At 41.6% G+C, this 17,382-nt stretch overlaps 1 protein-coding gene across 1 annotated transcript in view; it reads left to right on the top strand.

Annotated features, from left to right (window-relative positions):
- ANKRD44 (ankyrin repeat domain 44) overlaps positions 1-17,382 on the top strand; it is a 112,737-nt gene that overhangs the window by 44,872 nt on the left and 50,483 nt on the right. The window contains 2 exon segments of the mRNA XM_030454115.1: positions 5,684-5,767; positions 11,907-11,985. Coding sequence (XP_030309975.1) covers positions 5,684-5,767; positions 11,907-11,985 — 163 coding nt within the window.

Here is a 17,382-nt window from a genome sequence, read left to right as displayed (position 1 = left end):
TGAGTTGTGACAACCCCTTTTTCAGGGTTAAGCCATGCTCTAAGCAGTTCAGGTGGTCTGGTTCCAAACAGTGTGAGGCAGTGTTTAAAACAAGAGCCTTAATGGCTGCTGGTTTTAACCTTTTCATCATACAGTCTTGTTCCAGGCATCTTTGCTGAGCCCTTTGCCAGTAATCATCCATTTTCCCCTTCCCCTTATGATGTCCAATAGGTGGAATGAAGGAGAACTTGCAGCTTTGGAACACAGCCTTGGTCTTCTGAAGCCCATGATGGGATTTTTCCATCCTGCTGATGCAGAAAGGCATTTTGGTAGGCTTGAATTTCTAGCCTGTAAACCTGATTAGGACTGGATCCCAGGCACCCAAATCCATCTGGAAGGGTGGGTGGGAAGCAGGCTCTCCCCTGGGTCACACTGCCTGCAGGATCCACAGTCTGCACAAGCCACCCCAGCAAGGTGGGAGCTGCTCCATTTCTGTAGCTTGTGGTTGGCTGTCACTCAGCTAGGAATGGATACCAGGGATTAAACTCAGTGCCAGTAGCTGCTAATCAGGTTAGAATCACCCTATTCCAACTACTGCACCAAATGTTTCTGGAGGTGTTCAGGTCTTTGGTGGTGAAGCCACTGAAAGTTTAGGTCCTAGATAAATGTTGTAGTTTCACTTTATGTACAATATTTTTCCTAATCTTAGGAGGGAAATGAAGCAGTGATTGATTCTTCACAGCTCCTGTGAAGTGCATTCCCTGTGTGCCTTTGCACCATCAACTCCCCAGGCTTTTTTGTAGTCTGAAGGATGGAGACAAGCTGTGGTTTTGGAGAAGCTAAACAAGAAGAGGCTGTTGCAAATGACATGGAGAGAAACGGGGAGACCTTACAGGAAAAGCTGACTCTACTTGCAAGGAGACTGAAATGCCCAGCACATCCCTCCAGGCAGCTCAGAGCACAGTGTGGCAGGGAGTAAAACAATAATTGGGCTTGCAAACAGCATGAAGGCCTCTTAAGTCTGTAAGAGCATCTACTCAGAGTTTTTCTTCCTTTCAGGAGTGCTGAATTGGGTTCTGTTGAATTTCTCTGTGTGTCTTGTAAGTTTGCTGTTCCTGGAGCATGGAAACACAGTGGAACAAACTGAAGTTGTGTAGCAATGTGTAGGCACAAATGCTGTCCTCTCTCTGCAGTGGATTGTGTGTAAGTTTTATAATTAATGGAGCTAGTCTGGAAAAAAGAGAAGGGCATAAGAAAATAGAATTAAACTAAGTGAAAAACTTTCCCTGGCTGTACTGCAGTGTACAGGGGTTTTCTTAATCTGGTCAGTATACATGTCCTAGGGTATGTACTTTTGCTCATTAAATAATGCTGTCAGTTTGCCACAGGGCTGCTTCCAGAGGACCACTGCACCCTCTTTAGAGATTTTAATCTCTCCAGTGGCCTTTCAGTAGCTTGGACAAGGATTCCTTAGGAGGCTCACAGCAAAAATCTGTAATTGCTCTGCAACACTCCTTAGCAACCATGCAAGGACATTATTCTCCAAATAGCAGGTCAGTGAAAGTACTTTGCTGCCTGAAGCCAGTACTGGAGCAATCCCAGTAGCAGAAATAGAATCTTTGTTAAAAGAAAAAATTAAGAGTAAAATTCTCCTTGTATATACCCAGCAATTAATTCCTGAAACACAGTAGAAGGCAAACAGGTGGTGCAAGTGAAATAGACTGCAAGGCTTGCTAAAAAGTGCTTAGTGTTGAATAATTTGATATTTACTAAACACCAGGGAAATGCAAGCTAAGAATTAAGAGAAATCCAGTTTATGACTGCTCATTCATCCAGACTTCTAAGTTAAACCAGCATTTCATGTTCGTGTATTGACTGCTTGGAGGGAGGAAGTCCTAAATTAAAATTAGGAAGAGGAGTAGTCTTGTGCTGTGAGCAGTGGAAGGAAATAGCTGTACATGGTGTGACACTGCAGACAACCTTGGAACCTTGATTCCCTGAAAAAAAAAAAAAAAAAAAGAGGTGTTTGGCCAAACACTGACAAAATCATCACACTTGAAACTGATGTTTCCTGCTGCTTTGTCTTGCCAGTTACACAGGGATGAGTGAGCCCATGGGTTCAGTCCAGAAACTTGATGTAATAGGATTAGAACAAGTGAAGGATCAATCCAGAACTGATTTTCACTCAGTTTTCAATCACTTTATCACTCACCAAGTGATAGCCTATTGCATCAAATCAGCAGGGGAATCCATCACCCTTTCCCCATCTGTCTCTGGGTCCTGTCAAATGGAAAGCTGGGTTAAATAAGTCCTTGTTAGTGAGTCAGAATATCTAAACCCAAACAAAATCCTGAATACCTCTCACAGTTACTCAATGAAAGTGCTAATTGTTTTTTCTAGGAGCTTCAGCACCCACTTTGGTTGTAGTAATTAAAATGATAGTTGAGGCATCCACTAACAAATTTCAGAACACTAATGGAACTCAGTGAGTTTTGTACTTAGAATAGAAATAGCAACATGGCAAGGTTTTTGGTAGCTGCTGGGGTGTATTTTCAGGAAAAATATGTGAACACTCCCAACTGAAATTCCCTGAAGAATTTGGAAGCTCTGGATAACTGCACTGGTGAAACAGTTGTTCATCATTCCAAAACCTGCACCCTTGCTTAATTCTAATAATAGTTATACATAACCTGCTCTGTGCTTTCTTAATGTGTTTTTTTTTTTCCTTCATTCTGAATGTGAAGAATTTTAAAGCAAAATATTTCTGTTAATGAGAGAACCCATTAATGATGTTTTGTCACAGGTTGTAGAAATTATTTCCAATAACATAATTTATCCTACTTTGGTAATCGGGAAGTGTGATTAACTGGCCTTCAGGAATATATCAAAACCAAAACAAAACAACAACAAAAAAAACCAAAAACAAACAAACAAAACCCAAAACCAAACAACAAAAAAAGGAAGTTATTTAAAGTTGAAGGCATTCTTGCATGAATGACCTCAAATTGCAGCCATGCCACCCCAACATAGTTCTGACCTTACACATGACTGCATCTTACACAGAAACATGTCTTAGCATGGGATAAAATGTCCTGAGCAGTGTTGTATTTCTCACTTAGAAACGAATACCTTTAAAAAAAGAAGTAAAAACATGAAATAGTAAATAAGAAAAATGGCCAGTTGGAGAAAGCTGCACAGCACAGCAGTGCCTCAAGGTCAGACTTGTACTGATTTCATCTGCTCTTTCCAATTCACAGGCTCTGATTGCTCTCCATTATCTCTGCCTCTTGCTGTTACAATTAGCAGTGAGGGATTCTATTGTAATTAATTTATAAAAAGCAAATCTCTTGGAAAAAAGGGCTGAGGGACTGAAGGCTTTGCAAATGGGCTTGTGGCAGCCATCTGCTGCCAGCAAAGGTTATGTACATCAGCAGTGGGAGGCTGAGACCCTGCTTCAGGGGCCAAATAAATGCTGGGGTTTGATGGAAGGAGCTGTGTGCTGATATGACTGTGGTGGGGTGGGCACAAATTGAGATGAGGACCCTTCTGTAGGTTATGGGTTGGAAGAAAACTGTGTTACTCTCCATCTGCTTTCTCTGTTCAGGAGCTGGCAGGAATTAAAAAGCTCCAGCAGTTCCTGAAAAAATCAGGTGTCTGGGTCAGGCTGAGTCTTCCTGGATGTTGCTGTTACTCTAAATCTAGGAAATGGTAGTTTTTATTGCCATTATTATTTTATCATAATTATTATTTTATTACCATATGCTTGTGGGCATAAGACTAGAGAATTACTGTTAACTATTTCTTTGGCTGAGGAAAATGCAGCAAGGAGACCATCTCACTCTAAGCCAAATTCTGATTTCTTTGGGTTTGGCAGATGAGGGAGAATGGAAGAGGCTCAGATGGTTTGGAGAATGACTTCTGGCACAGGCTGGGAAGGAGCATGCTAAATGCTTCAAGTTAAATGCATTTTTTTTTTCTCTTTCTTTCTTTTTTCTTTTCTTTCTTTTCTTTCTTTCTCTCCTTTCTCTCCTTTCTCTCCTTTCTCTCCTTTCTCTCCTTTCTCTCCTTTCTCTCCTTTCTCTCCTTTCTCTCCTTTCTCTCCTTTCTCTCCTTTCTCTCCTTTCTCTCCTTCCTTTCTCTCCTTTCTCTCCTTTCTCTCCTTTCTCTCCTTTCCTCTCCTTTCTCTCTTCTCTCCTTCCTCTCCTTCCTCTCCTTCCTCTCCTTCCTCTCCTTCCTCTCCTTCCTCTCCTTCCTCTCCTTCCTCTCCTTCCTCTCCTTCCTCTCCTTCCTCTCCTTCCTCTCCTTCCTCTCCTTCCTCTCCTTCCTCTCCTTCCTCTCCTTCCTCTCCTTCCTCTCCTTCCTCTCCTTCCTCCTCCTCTCCTTCCTCTCCTTCCTCTCCTTCCTCTCCTTCCCTCTCCTTCCTCTCCTTCCTCTCCTTCCTCTCCTTCCTTTCCTTTCTTCCTTTCATTTCTTTCTTTCTTCTTCAGACATCCATTGCAATACCTAAGACTGCAAACTGTCATGATAAAAGGTGTTGGGTTTGTCTGGAGGGGTGGTGAGAATGAAATTCTGGTGTGAATCTTTTCCCAAAGACATAAGGGATTAATATGGGTTAAAATAGACTCCCTAACTTAGAAATGTGTTTTCCACATTTGAGACTGATGAATTTTGCAGCGTGAGGAGAAGGGATATTTTGTGTTTGTGTAATGTTGGATAACCTGTTTACAAGCTAGATAAATTCCACAGGCTTTTAGGGACTGTTGTGGTGTTATGTATTTAAGCAGTCATGCATGCTTCCATTTTTGGGGGGGGTTATTTTAGATTTTGCTGGCTGCATGACTGGTAGGACCACAAGGCAACCTGGAGGTGGGCAGTGAGCTTGGGCTGAGGTTTGTTTTATCTTTGCAATTTCTTCCCTTTCTTTTCCTGAGTCTCCAGCAGCAAGGAGGGGGAGGGTTTGTGGTTTTGTTTTCCAATTCAGCTGCCTGCCTTCTGCCAGCTTGGGTAATAACTTGGCTATTTGCTGCTGGGGCTCCAGATCAAACCCAGGCAGAAGGACTGAGATTGCCAGCTCTGGATGTTTAAGGGAGCAGCTGAGCATGAGCAGGGCTCCCTCCCAGTGATGCCAGCAGTGCCAGAGGAGAGAGCAGGGCATGTTTCTCCTGATCATTTATTCATGCATTTCGATTCATAATGGCCTAATGACAGACTTGAAACAATAAGATAATTATTTTGCTTCTCGGGTGGTTAAAATAAACTTGTTTGTTCAGTAAAAAGATCCGAGATGTTTAGTAACCACCCAGAAATTCATTATCTGCATCATGTTCTGTTTCTATATTTTGTGTTCTGTGACCATTCATCTGCAAGCACCCAGCAAGCTCTGATGTAATTAGTTTTCCCCATCCATGCCAAGGAGAACATCTGGGCTAATTGTGTGTTGTTAACAAAAGTTGTCATTCTGATGGGGGTCCCTGTTTGTACACACACACACACACACACACTCCTTACACCTCCAGACATCCTCCTGCCTTCAGCTTATCCTGGAGCAAACTGATGGTCCCTCCTGATCACATCTCCTCAGGGATTTGTTGTATGATGCCTGGAGGGTTGGTAAATGCTAGCAAAACCAATATGCTCTCTTTTTCAACAGAAAACAACCCAACTTGTAACACTGCTTCTTCCCTTTCTTTTTTTTTTTTTCCAGCCACCACTGGTCCAAGCCATCTTCAGTGGGGACCCAGAAGAGATAAGGATGTTGATCTACAAAACTGAGGATGTCAATGCCTTGGTATGTGGCTTGAGATGCTACCCAAGCTGTTTTAATGACAATATTAATCATGTCCTTAGGAACTGACACCTCACAGGAGGGAATGTCTTTGGGTGAGATTTGGGGTTCCTGTGGAATCATCTGGAATAGAATTATCTCAAGCAGGTGACTTGGAACTGTAGAAGTTTATGGTCATTATTCCAAATGTGCAGGTCAGTCAGGGACAGTGTTTTTTCTCTTCCTGAGAAAATGAATGAAACCAGCTGAAAACAACATATTTTTACTCTCTATAGAGTTTCCTTTTCTGAAGAGTCTTTGCAGATCAGGAGCAGCATTTGACTGCACTTGAAATAAAGCTTCAGAATAGGTCTCAGCAGGGAGAGTAAGGAAGCAGTATCTTGGCCACAGTTTGCCCACAAAGGAATTACTGTTCTGCAGTTTGGCTTCTTCTAGCCAGAATAATGGTAAGCAGCTGTAAACAAGTAGTAGTTCAGTGTTTTGGCAGTGAAAAAACCCTTATCTCCCTTTGAATATGGTCTTTTTGCAGAAGGTGTTTTAAGTGGGGAATCTGATCAAAGATTTGATTATCAGTACCTGGTTGTTTTTGAGAAATACATTTCTGAAGGTACTTGCTTAAAGCGTCATCTATCTTGAGTTTCCTCCCGATTTGTTTTCCTTGATGGTCTTAAAAAAAAAAAAAAAAAAGGAAGAAACAAAACCAAACAACCAAAGAAGGTTTTTTAAAAAGAGCATTTCTTGTGCAAGCTTCTTGTAGACTCCCCAAATGTTTTTCTATCCTTTGGCTGCAGGTGTGGTAGTGATAGTTGGTAGGGAGGTGTTCCCAGCTGTCAGAGGCAATACTGAATGATGTGTATTTTGCAGATGAGCACCAATGTACTTAAGAGAAAAAGTCATTGAACTTGAGTGATCTTGCCCACAATCTTGTTGAAGATGCTGAAAGTCCATCCATCCTTTGCCTCAACAGCTACTTCATCAGGAGCAAAGAAACCAGAGCTGATTCTTTGGAATAATTAAAGTACCCATCAACACCAGCTCTGAAGGTTGTGTTCTGGGTAGTGACTGCAGACAAGTGTCAAATGCTTAAAATGTCACTAAAAGAAGAGCAAAAGATAGCATTTTTTTCCCCCTTGTGCTGTGAGCTGGCAATTTGCACCGTGTGCTTTCATTTCTATTTTAAGGGTGTTGTTAATTACTTCCATGTTAGTGTTTGTCTAGTGCTTGGTTGCTCACTTGAGAGGAAACTCTGAGACTGTTTGGCAGGGGTTTGCCCTTTGTTGATGGTTTTGGTTTGCTGTGTTAATGTTGGAGCAGTTCAAATGTGGGTCGAGCAGGGAAACAAAATAAAACTCATGTTTTTGCAGCAAGCTGTGGTGATTGCTGAAGATTTAATAATTGCTTTTTGGAAGGCAGAAATAAACAGGCCATGGAGAAATGATGTGAAATTAGGGGTGTATATACATACTGCCTAAAAGAAAATTAATCTCAGAGGAAAGAGTTTAGAGCAAATTAGAAGTTTAGAAGGTTACTTTTTGTGTTTTTTTTTTTTATTTTGGTAAAATAATTAGTGTCTTTCCAAGCTGGGAAGTGTATGTTGATGGAAATGGCTATATTCTTGATGCTGCTATAATTGTGGGGATGATGGGGGGATTTAGGGATGATTTTACTTTGGGAAGATTATTCTGACTCCTGGTTAGGTGGGATTTGTAATAGATGGAGCTGTGCAGCACCCTACATCTACAGAGTCCAGTTTTAATGTGCTGTGCCATGATTTTCTACTAAACCAGAACCTTTCCTGTCAATTTTCCAATTTCATCTCAGTCTTCCAGTTTAGTTTCCCTTCAAAAATTCCAAGATCAAGCTAAAAAGGGCAAAACCCCCTTCCAGTATTCTTCCCTGTAGCTGATGAGATGTTTGCAAGCCAAACCAGACATTTCTTTACCTTTTTATTTTTATTTTTTTATTATTATTTACCCCCTAGTGCTGCTTTTTTTCTTGAATAAAACACTGAAAACCAATATATATGCAAAACTTCTATTTCCTCAGGATATCTTCTGCTATACTCATATTTTTAGGAAAGGAAGGATCAAATTGGGCTGCAATAACTTGTTCTGGGTTCCAACCATGTCAAGGTATAGTGACCCTGGGCATTTCCAGCTCTGGAGCATCTCTGCAGAAGAACAGCACCAGCAGAGAGTGAAGCCTTACAGGCAGGAACTTGTATCTAGAGGGTGATTTATTCCAGGATAAGGAAGGAAAGAAGGAAACCCTTGTGGGGAGGCATGGATGAATGCTGTGTATTACATCTTTTCCCCATCCTGCTTGGTAAGGCAAGGATTTAGCAGGAGGGTTTGGGCTTTATCCAGGTCTTCACACACAGAAAAATGATATGTGTGTCAGTAGAATTGCTAAGCATGCTTTTTGGGATGGTACAAGTGTGTGCATGTTGAGGATTGTGAGTCTGAAGGGCTTTGCATGCTTGGAATTGCTGCTCTGAAAACCAACTTGTCATTCAGTTTGGAGCAACACGTTTGACTTGGGAGGAGGAGAGGCTGGAGTGTGGTATTTTGGGATCCAGATCCTTGTTTCTGCCCTTGTCCAAGGACTGATGGTTTTCTTTCGGTGCCTGTGGAGTCTCCCAGGAGAAGAAAGCCATCCTAGAAGTAGATGTTCCTCTTCTGGCTGGAGGTCTGCTGTGTTGCATTGCCTTGAAAAAAAAATAATTATTTACTCAAGAACTTTGGAAGCCTTCTGCTTTGATGCAGTCTGACAGCTTGGCTTGGGCTAATAGCTGTGTTTTCAGTGGATATGCACCTGATATGCAGTTAATTAAAGTGGGAAGTGCTGGATAATGAATTATTTTCCCTACAGAAGAGAATTATTAACATTCTGAGGAATGTGAGGAGACTGAACACCAAAATTACATTGATGTTTGCAAGGCTGTGTTAGTTGGAAAGAAATATTTTTTCTTTTAGAAAATAAATAGAAATTGTTTTATTTTATAAAGGATTTGTTTGAACTGGGAAGAGGTTTCTGCTGGAGCAGTGAAGTACTGAGAGCTGCTTTGTACAGCATGCTCTGTCTACCTACTGATCTGTATCTGTGCTGGTGACTCTTGGTATCCTTGGCCTTAAAATGTTTGAGACCAGTGAGTATGTGTTTGCCTGTAGCTTCTTTATTTTCTCCAAAGGCAGCAATGTCAGCCTGAATTTTCTCTATCTGTTTTTTCCATCAGCTCATGGGTGATGCATGTTCCTGTGCTGTCAAGAACCCCCCAGTTCAATACTGCATTTATGGAAATGGAGGAGTTGTTTTACTCTAACTTTTGAGTTCTGCCCTGGAAACTCACTGCTACAAACACTCCAGGATTTCCTTTAATTTAGGATAACAGTTTCTAAGCAGTTTTTAATCAGAGATTAGTAATTAATTGTAAAAGCTCTGTTTTTCTAGCATCGAGGATACTGTCAGCCTCATGGAAGGGAAGTGTTGGGGAGGGAAGGTAATTTTTCTTACCTCTGGAAAATCAAAATATTTGCCTGTCCCAGAGGTGCTGGTACCAGGATCTGCACTTTGAGATGGGAACTTCTCTGCTTGGTAATAACAGAAGAATAAGTGCTGGGCATAATCTGCACAGCTTGACTTTCACCTCCCAGCTGATGCTCACAGTTGGGCATTTGGATTTGCTTTGTGAATCACAGGCTTTCATAAAAGGATCTGAGAGGGAGGAAATCCTGAAGCAGCAGAGATTTTCCTTGCACAGCATCAGCTTTTGGCTCTGAGTGGTTGTAAGTAGCCTCAGCAGTAGCTGTTTGTTTCCTTTTAGCTCCTTCAGTCGTTGCTAACCAGTTCCCAATATTTGATTTTCCTGGAGTCAACTGGATCTGATTGTTTGGGGCTTTCAGTGGTCCCAGCTAATTTGTGCTATTTAAATAGGGTAAGTTTCTTTCCTTAATCAAGGAAGTTTCTTACTAGGCAACCTTCACTCTCTCACTTTCTGTGGCCCTTCTTTCTATGCTGAGCTGCTCCTCTTGGCTGCTCAGTTTGGTGACAAAAAGAGGATTCAGGCAGTGATTTTCTGTAGCAGTTGCACTTACATTTTAATAACAAATGAGACTGTTCCAAAGACCTGATCTGAATAGCTACAGGTGATATAAAAGTTGAAACCCATGATATACTTTGAGATGTAGGCTGTGTTGAGGAGAAGCTGTTGGCCTTTTGGTGCCTGAATATTTCCCATTTGCTGATAGGGTTTCTCCCAGCCACTGTTCTGCTAATCTGGGTGTCACTGCCATCACTTGAACACTTTAAGCATGTGTTGAGTGGTTTTCTTGCTGTGGCCTTCTGTCCTCAATTGCCTGGTTGTTAAATTCTTGATTTCTTTTATCTTTATTTTTTTTTTAATATGTCCAGAGAATGTTAAAATGCAGCATTCCCTTTCCTGTGAGCCAAGAGTTTTGGGAAGAGAGAGAGTTTAAATCATCTTGGCATGATATTCTAGCCATTGTTTAGCTTATCTGCTGTCTCTTACTGACTTTTTGTTCCTCTGAGAACTGCACTTGAAGAAGGTCTGATTATTTGTCTTAATGCTATTTCTAACCCTGTTATCATTTCTGCCCCATGCACTCACATAGCCTGGAAAAGCTCATCCAGGGTGGGCTGTAACTTAGAAACTGAACATCTGAGGGAATCCAGCTTGTGGTTTTGGTTCTTAAGCAGCCAGTGCTGGATGAGCCCTGCTTAATATCCTTTTGATTTTCCTGCCATGTAAGAGGTGAAGGTCTGTAAGGTATTTTCCCCCGTGACTTGTGACCAGATGCCACCTAATCTGTCTTTTGAGAGCTTTATGCCCAATATATAAGACCAAAACCCACTGCAGCAGAGTTCTAGGACTACACACACCATCTGTGTTTGAACCAGTGGCTCTGTGCCTCACAGTGCTGGAAAACAATAATCAGCAGTCACAGGACAAATGGTCCTGCTGCACTGATTTGTCCATATTCATAGCATCCTTTTGAAGACAGCCCAAAATAGCTGGCAGTGGGTGACCTTGGAGGCATCTTAAAAGTGGTATTTTACTTGACAGGCTCAGAGATGTTTCAGGGAGAGAGTAGAAGCAATGGTGGGGATTTTGTCTTGCTGTCATTTACAGGAGGTGTTGTGTCTGTTACCAGCTTTACAGCATTTAATTCTGAGAGGTTGTAATTTGACCCATTTCATTGAGAAGTCTCTTAGAGCTTTTTTTTTTTTTTTGAATTAAAATGAAGTGCTTTTAGGACTAGAAACAGGGGTCAAATAGCATGATTAGCACTACTAGCAGTTCTTTTGGTTTATTTTGGTGCCCGTATGATGATGTTTTACAGTTTCTTTTAAAGCCCTGTGGCATAATTGGAAAAAAGCAATAAAAGAGAGGATTTTTGTGAACACTGTCTTTACAAACCTTGAAGTTAGAAAAGCAAATCCTGAAAATGGGACTCAGTATGGCTGAAAATAACAGAAATCAAATGAAAGTGGATGTGTCTCAGAAGTTGTATAAATCATTATTAGCAGTTCTAAGTTTAAAGACACAGATCTGACTGGTAATATTTCCTTTATTTGTGTTTAAAGGTCAGTCAAGGTGTACAAGCCCCTTTTGGGCTGCTGTAGACAACCAGGCTAAATGGTGCAGAAGAACCTTTGTAGACTGAGATGATTGCATCTTGTCCTTGTGTCAGGCTCCAAACTATTCTCCAGGGATTTGTTCCTGAAGAGCCTGCTGTCACCTTGCTGGTGGCAAAACTCTGATGTCCAGAAGCATCAGAATTAAGTAGTTGCATTACTTAAGAGTGGCAAATGCTTCTGAAAGACCCAAGGATGATGTCTTTACTCATTTTACCTTTGATTTGATCTTCCAGTAAGTAACAGTAAAGACAGTGACTCTGCCAGGGGTCATGGAACCTAGTGGTAAAAAAGCTGAGGGTTACTGGCAGGGAGTGTGTTGTTCAGACCTTGAAATTTGTTCTTACACTGGTTGAGGTTACATTTCTAATTACAAACAGAAATGCACATTAAAAAATAACCTCTGTGTACCAACCCCTTGTTCTTTAACACCAAGCCTTGCAGTTATTGCAAGTTATTTCTAACTGGACAACTTATGGCCTTGCAGGATGCTGAGAAACGAACTCCTCTTCATGTTGCATCATTCCTGGGGGATGCAGACATCATTGAGCTTCTCATTTTGTCAGGTAAGGTTGTGTCCCTCACTGTTAGTAACTGGAAAATTAGCTAATTTTAAAGCTACAAAGATCACCCAAACATGAGTCAGCGTTGGCCAGTGTCTGTTTCTGATTTTCACAGAGCTGGTTGCAGTTGTTGCAGATTTGGAAAATATCTTTAAATTTGGAAAATATCTTTAAATTATCCAACGTGCACTGTGACTGAGTGGAATGAGTAAGGCAACTGTTTCTAAAAAAACTTCTAAAGCATTCAAACTTAAAATATTTGGGGATTGTAACTTGCTGAAGTGCATATTTGAAATGCAGGCTCATGTCTGGCAGTGGAAGCCAAGGATTCCCATTAAAGAAAAAGTATGATGGAACAATAGCAAAAAAAAGTTATGAATGAATTTGTATAATTTGTAAGTGGTATTTACTATAGAAACATGATTCTAAGAGTCAGGAAGTTGATTTGGAAAAGAGAAACTGTGCAGTAGGATCTATCTAAACAAATTAAGCCCAAGAACTTGCAAATCAGAGGCAGAGCAACTCTTTGTTTTTTGGAAGGACTGATCTATACTAACAAATATATTTTTGAAATGTATGATATTCTAGTGGATAATACCTAAAAAAAAAAAAAAAGGAGGAATTTGTTAGGAAAAAAAAAGTTTGTCTAAATGCTTTCATTCTCCCTTTAAAAAACCCATAAATCCCTTGTGTGTATTAGTTTAAATGCTTTGCTGGGGCATTGCCAAAAAGCTCATCCTTTATGTTGTCATCTGATGCCTTAGAATGAGAAATGATGCACAAAAGCAGCAGCTTATATACAGGGAGACTGATGGATGTTTGGCCATAGGTGCTCAAAATGCCTCTGCCTTGGGTGTGGCTGTGACAAAGACTGAAGTAGACTCCTAATGCTGGGCTAAGCCATTTTCATCCCTCATGCTGACTCTGCTCATTAAGCTTCTCCTGGATTTTTGTTTTCTAGCTCAGAGTAGGAATGTAGTGCTAGCCTGCCTGTATAGAAGTGCTGTGAGAAAAAAAAAAAAAAAATTCCAAATTCAGTAAGGGCAAAGCTTACAGTGGTTTAAGGATGTGGGATTGAAAAGAACCTTATGGCATAAAGGTGCAATCCCTGGCAAGCAGCCCTGGGAATGGTTTGGTTTCACAAATGATTGGACCATGCTTCAAATGAGCTGTGAGTATTTTAAAGAAAGTTACTTCAGAACTATCAGTCCTGTGATTGCAGGGCACCTTCCAATTTCCAACCTAGAATGATCCAGGCTAAAAGGGATTTCTAGGGGCTACCTGATCCAACCCCCTGCTTACAGCTCCAGCCAGTTTCAAGGCTGGATCATCAGGGTGTTAATGCAGACCACACAAAGGTATTTCTAACCACACCAGGAGAAGGCAGGAAGTGAGAATTCCAGTTGCCAGGCATTTCCTCTGTACAGTTTTGGGGAGATTGCCTGGTATTCTTTTGGGACCCTTAGTTCCAGCACCTCACTGCCAAAATGTCATCCACAGGCTTTAGGTTTTGTTCTGTTCAACAGCAAACAATTGCAGGTGATACATCTTGTTTGTTGTTGTTTTTCTTTTTTAATATATCTGAGGGAGTGTGAAAAACTTATAAAGTGGGTTTTTAAAAATTGGGCTTTTTGTCAGTGGGACTGTGCTGGGGTTCAGTCTGCAGGAGCTGTGGGTCTTTCCCAGACAGGTCAAAACTCATCTTGGGTTGCATGATCTGCCCATGCATTGTTCCTTCCTTTCTCATACCCAAGAGAAGGTTTGGAGGTTTATGAAGTTAGGAGGGGTGGATTTATGTGCTGTTATAAGCACCTCTTAGTTACTGTCATCTCTCTGTGAAGTAGGCTCCAAAGGCAGCAGCACCTCCCCCCTTTGCTTCACCTCTTCATTCTGTAAACTGTATCAATAAAACTCATAAAATATTAACCTGATCACAACATTTGGTTGCATGCACAGAAAAATTTTGTTGTATGACTTAAAACAAGAGGTGTTGTTCACAGAGAGAAGGCACCAAAATACTCCCTGTTGGTGTCACACAAGAATATTTTCAGCACAAGTAGAAGGTGGGAGGAGCAGCAACACATTGCATCTTCTCCAGGGCCCAGGAGAGAAATGAAGTGAAGTTAATATGAGAGGTTTGTGGCCCATGAACTGGTGGCAGCACAAATAAATGTGGTGTCTAATGAATAAAACTGCCCAGGTGCTTGGAGAGAGGGCAGCAATGGCTTTCTAAGGTAGCATGTGAAATGGAGTCTGTTTGGAATTATTACAGGAGAGTGTCAGATCTCTCACCTTGGCCCACTAAATGTATATTTACACCAGCTCAAAGGTCTCATCCATAATCATGGGGTCCAAACTGGGCAAATGTGCTGGTGGGGTCCATGGGCCATGTTTCTTCCCTAGCAAGAAACTTGCACTTCATGTCATGAAAAGATTAAAGATCACTGTCTTCCTGCTCCTGCTTTGACCATCCCTAATTTCAGAGGCTTAGGCTGAAGAATCTGGATTTCTTGGAGACCTGGCAGCTGTGCTGGGTGGAAAACTGTGCTTGGGTTAGGCTGAAGTGATGTTAACTTTGTTCCTGAAGGCCAGCATAGGGTTGTTTATTTCAGACCTCAAAAGAACAGAGGCAATTCCAGATTTATTTCCTCTTTTGGCAGAAAAATTTGAGAGTGAAAGATGACAAAGATTACAAAGCAGCCATGTTAAAGAAGAGTGGATTACAGAAGGTTTCTTCTCTGTTGATTTTATCTGTAAAGTTATATGTTATGTTGCCTACTTCAGCTTCACAGAGCAAAACCCCTTGGCCAAGCCTTTCCTTCAGGCCTATGGGTACCACCAGAGTTCAGGGGATGGGGCTGAGAAAAAGCCCTTCTCTGAAGAGGCTTCTCTAAAAATGAGGATTTTATGGGGGTGAGTGGGTGCTGTGGCTATCTGGAAGTATCTTAAGGGAAGCCTTGAAGGCAGCTTGTCTTTTCAAGCAAGATGACACTCTGAAGGACAACACAGGCAGCAGTGAGTGTCTTGTCAGTCCTTTTGTCCATAGGAACATACCACTTAATTCACGGAATGTTGTGGGAAATGCCATGAAACACGATTAAGGTGCTTGGTCCAGGCTGAAGAGAGGGACACTGAATTTCTGGGTGACTTTGAGGCAGTGTCACGGGGTGGACTTAAAAATTAAGCTTCTGATTTTGGGGTCCAGCTGATTTTAGGTGCCTCAGCACGTTGTAGGGCACTTCATCTTCTGAGGTGGGTTTCTATTTCACTCTCATGGCACTGAGTGCCATAGTCTAGCAACAGCAATGGTGGTTCAAGGGCTGGACTTACGATATCTGAGGTCCCTTCCAACCCAGCCAATTCTATGATTCTATGATTCTATGAAGAGTTGTGCCTGTGGGGCTGACACTCAAGTTGGTCAAGTGTTGAGGACACTTTTGAAATCTCAAGCATTGCTCCCAGGCTGCCTCTGCTTGCTCTCCATTGGCATGGAAGTTATTTTCTGTCTCTGAAGAAGTGCACCAGAGCTGGTGAAGCTTTTTACTGTCGTTAACCATTGCCTGGCAAGGGAAGCTTAAGAGATGCATTTTGGTGAAGGAAATGGGCAGTGCAGAGGGAAACATTTCAAAATGGCACTTGAGAAATTGTGCACCTGAGTACATGGGCAACAATGACTTCTTCAAAGGGCAGCAGCTGAGTTTTTTGTCTTTAAAAAGAAATCCCCAACATAATCAGCTGATGTATTGAGCAAGATACATAAGGGCAACTTCATCACGTCAAGAGCCCAAAGCACAAAGAAGTAATGTAGGAAACAGCTGAGGAAGAAAAAGCTGGTAACATGCTGTGTATTATTTTATTTAGACTGATAGTGTTTTCCTTTTATTGTTTTCTTTAGCTGTGTTCTTGGCAACTTCTTTCAGTTTCTCAAAGGATGAGTGAAAGGCACGAATAAGTACTGACAGAGACACTTCCCTGGGATTTCTAATCATCTTCCTATTCACCAGTGCCACTGGAGCTGCTGAATGCTCAGGAATGATGCTTGTTTTGTCACACTTTGCTACTCCCACACATCAGCCTGTCTGATTTGCAATCATCTGCTTGTAGGAGTTTGTGAATGGGTAGAAATAAACCAAAAGAAAGCTTAGTTAAGAACATAAAGCCCAAGAAAACCCGAGGCAAATGCAAAATAAATTTCTAGACCTGCCAAGAGGTATTTGGTGGCAATCATGAGGAATTCATCCAGGCAATTTGCAGCCCTGTAAGGCCAAATCTGTATGAGGAAAAGTGCCTTGGAGTCCTCTCTGTCAGCTTCCTGATGCTGGGGTGGTTGCTGCCTGAATGTCTCTGGAGCAGCACAAGCAAAGGGCAGGATGCTAACCTGTAGCAGCCAAAACAGCCTTCTCAGGAAGCCAAAAGAAGTCAACTGCTCATCTTGGCTTGGGGCAAGGCTCTTTACAGGGTTTGTAGGGAGAGGACAAGGGGCAATGGTCTAAAACTTGAAGAGGGGAGATTTAGGTTGGACGTTAGGAAGAAATTCTTTCCTACAAGAGTGGTGAGACTCTGGCACACGTTGCCAAAGGAAGTTGTGGCTGTCCCCTCTCTGGAACTGTTGAAGGCCAGGTTGGATGGGGCTTGGAGCAACCTGGGCTGGTGGGAGGTGTCCCTGCCCATGCTGGAACTAAATGAGCTTTAAGGTCTCTTCCAACCCAAGCCATTCTATGATTCTATATAGATTCATCAGAAAATCCTTTTTTTTTTTTTTTTTAACTGTTGTCTTCTCTAAAGTGTGTTTTTCCAGAGGACAGGTTTGTGCCACCAGGGGTGAGGTTCCGAGGCAAGCAGAGGATTGCTGCTACTCATTGCAGTGGTTATGAAAGTGGCTTTCTTTTTCTTGCAGCCAAAAAGATTATAGCCTGGCTGGTGGAAATATGAAAGGGCTTGTTTCTTCTCTGATTATCTAGCACAAATCTCAGTAACCACTGTGATTCAGAGGCCTCAGTATTCCTGAGAAACAGATCTTGGAAAGTACTTCTGAATCAGAGAGTGTGATTTATTAATTATAGGATTTTGTATGCACTTAAGTTAGAGTGCAAAATGAAGCTTAAAAATCCCTTTGTTTATGAAGCTGAGAGGCTCCTCCAGGCTATGTGCATGATGCTTCTGTGAATTTTTTCTGCATGTACAAGTCCTCTCGAATGAGCAGTGGTACCTTCAGGCCTGAGAGGAACAGAATTTGCTGGTCAAGCCCTTTTTAAAAATGAGTTTCTTGAGTCCTTTTCATGAGATTCCCTTTTTGGGGCATCACATCCGTGAACAGCTTTAATATTTCTTTCAAGCACATCTGTTTTATTGCACAAATGTACAGGATCCTATTTTTTTTTGCACTGCTGTAGTTAAATA

Source organism: Calypte anna, chromosome 7 (assembly GCF_003957555.1).
Source record: "Calypte anna isolate BGI_N300 chromosome 7, bCalAnn1_v1.p, whole genome shotgun sequence".
Lineage (NCBI taxonomy): Eukaryota > Metazoa > Chordata > Aves > Apodiformes > Trochilidae > Calypte > Calypte anna.
The sequence above is the reverse complement of the archived record's forward strand: the minus strand, read 5'-3'. Positions and strand labels throughout refer to the sequence as shown.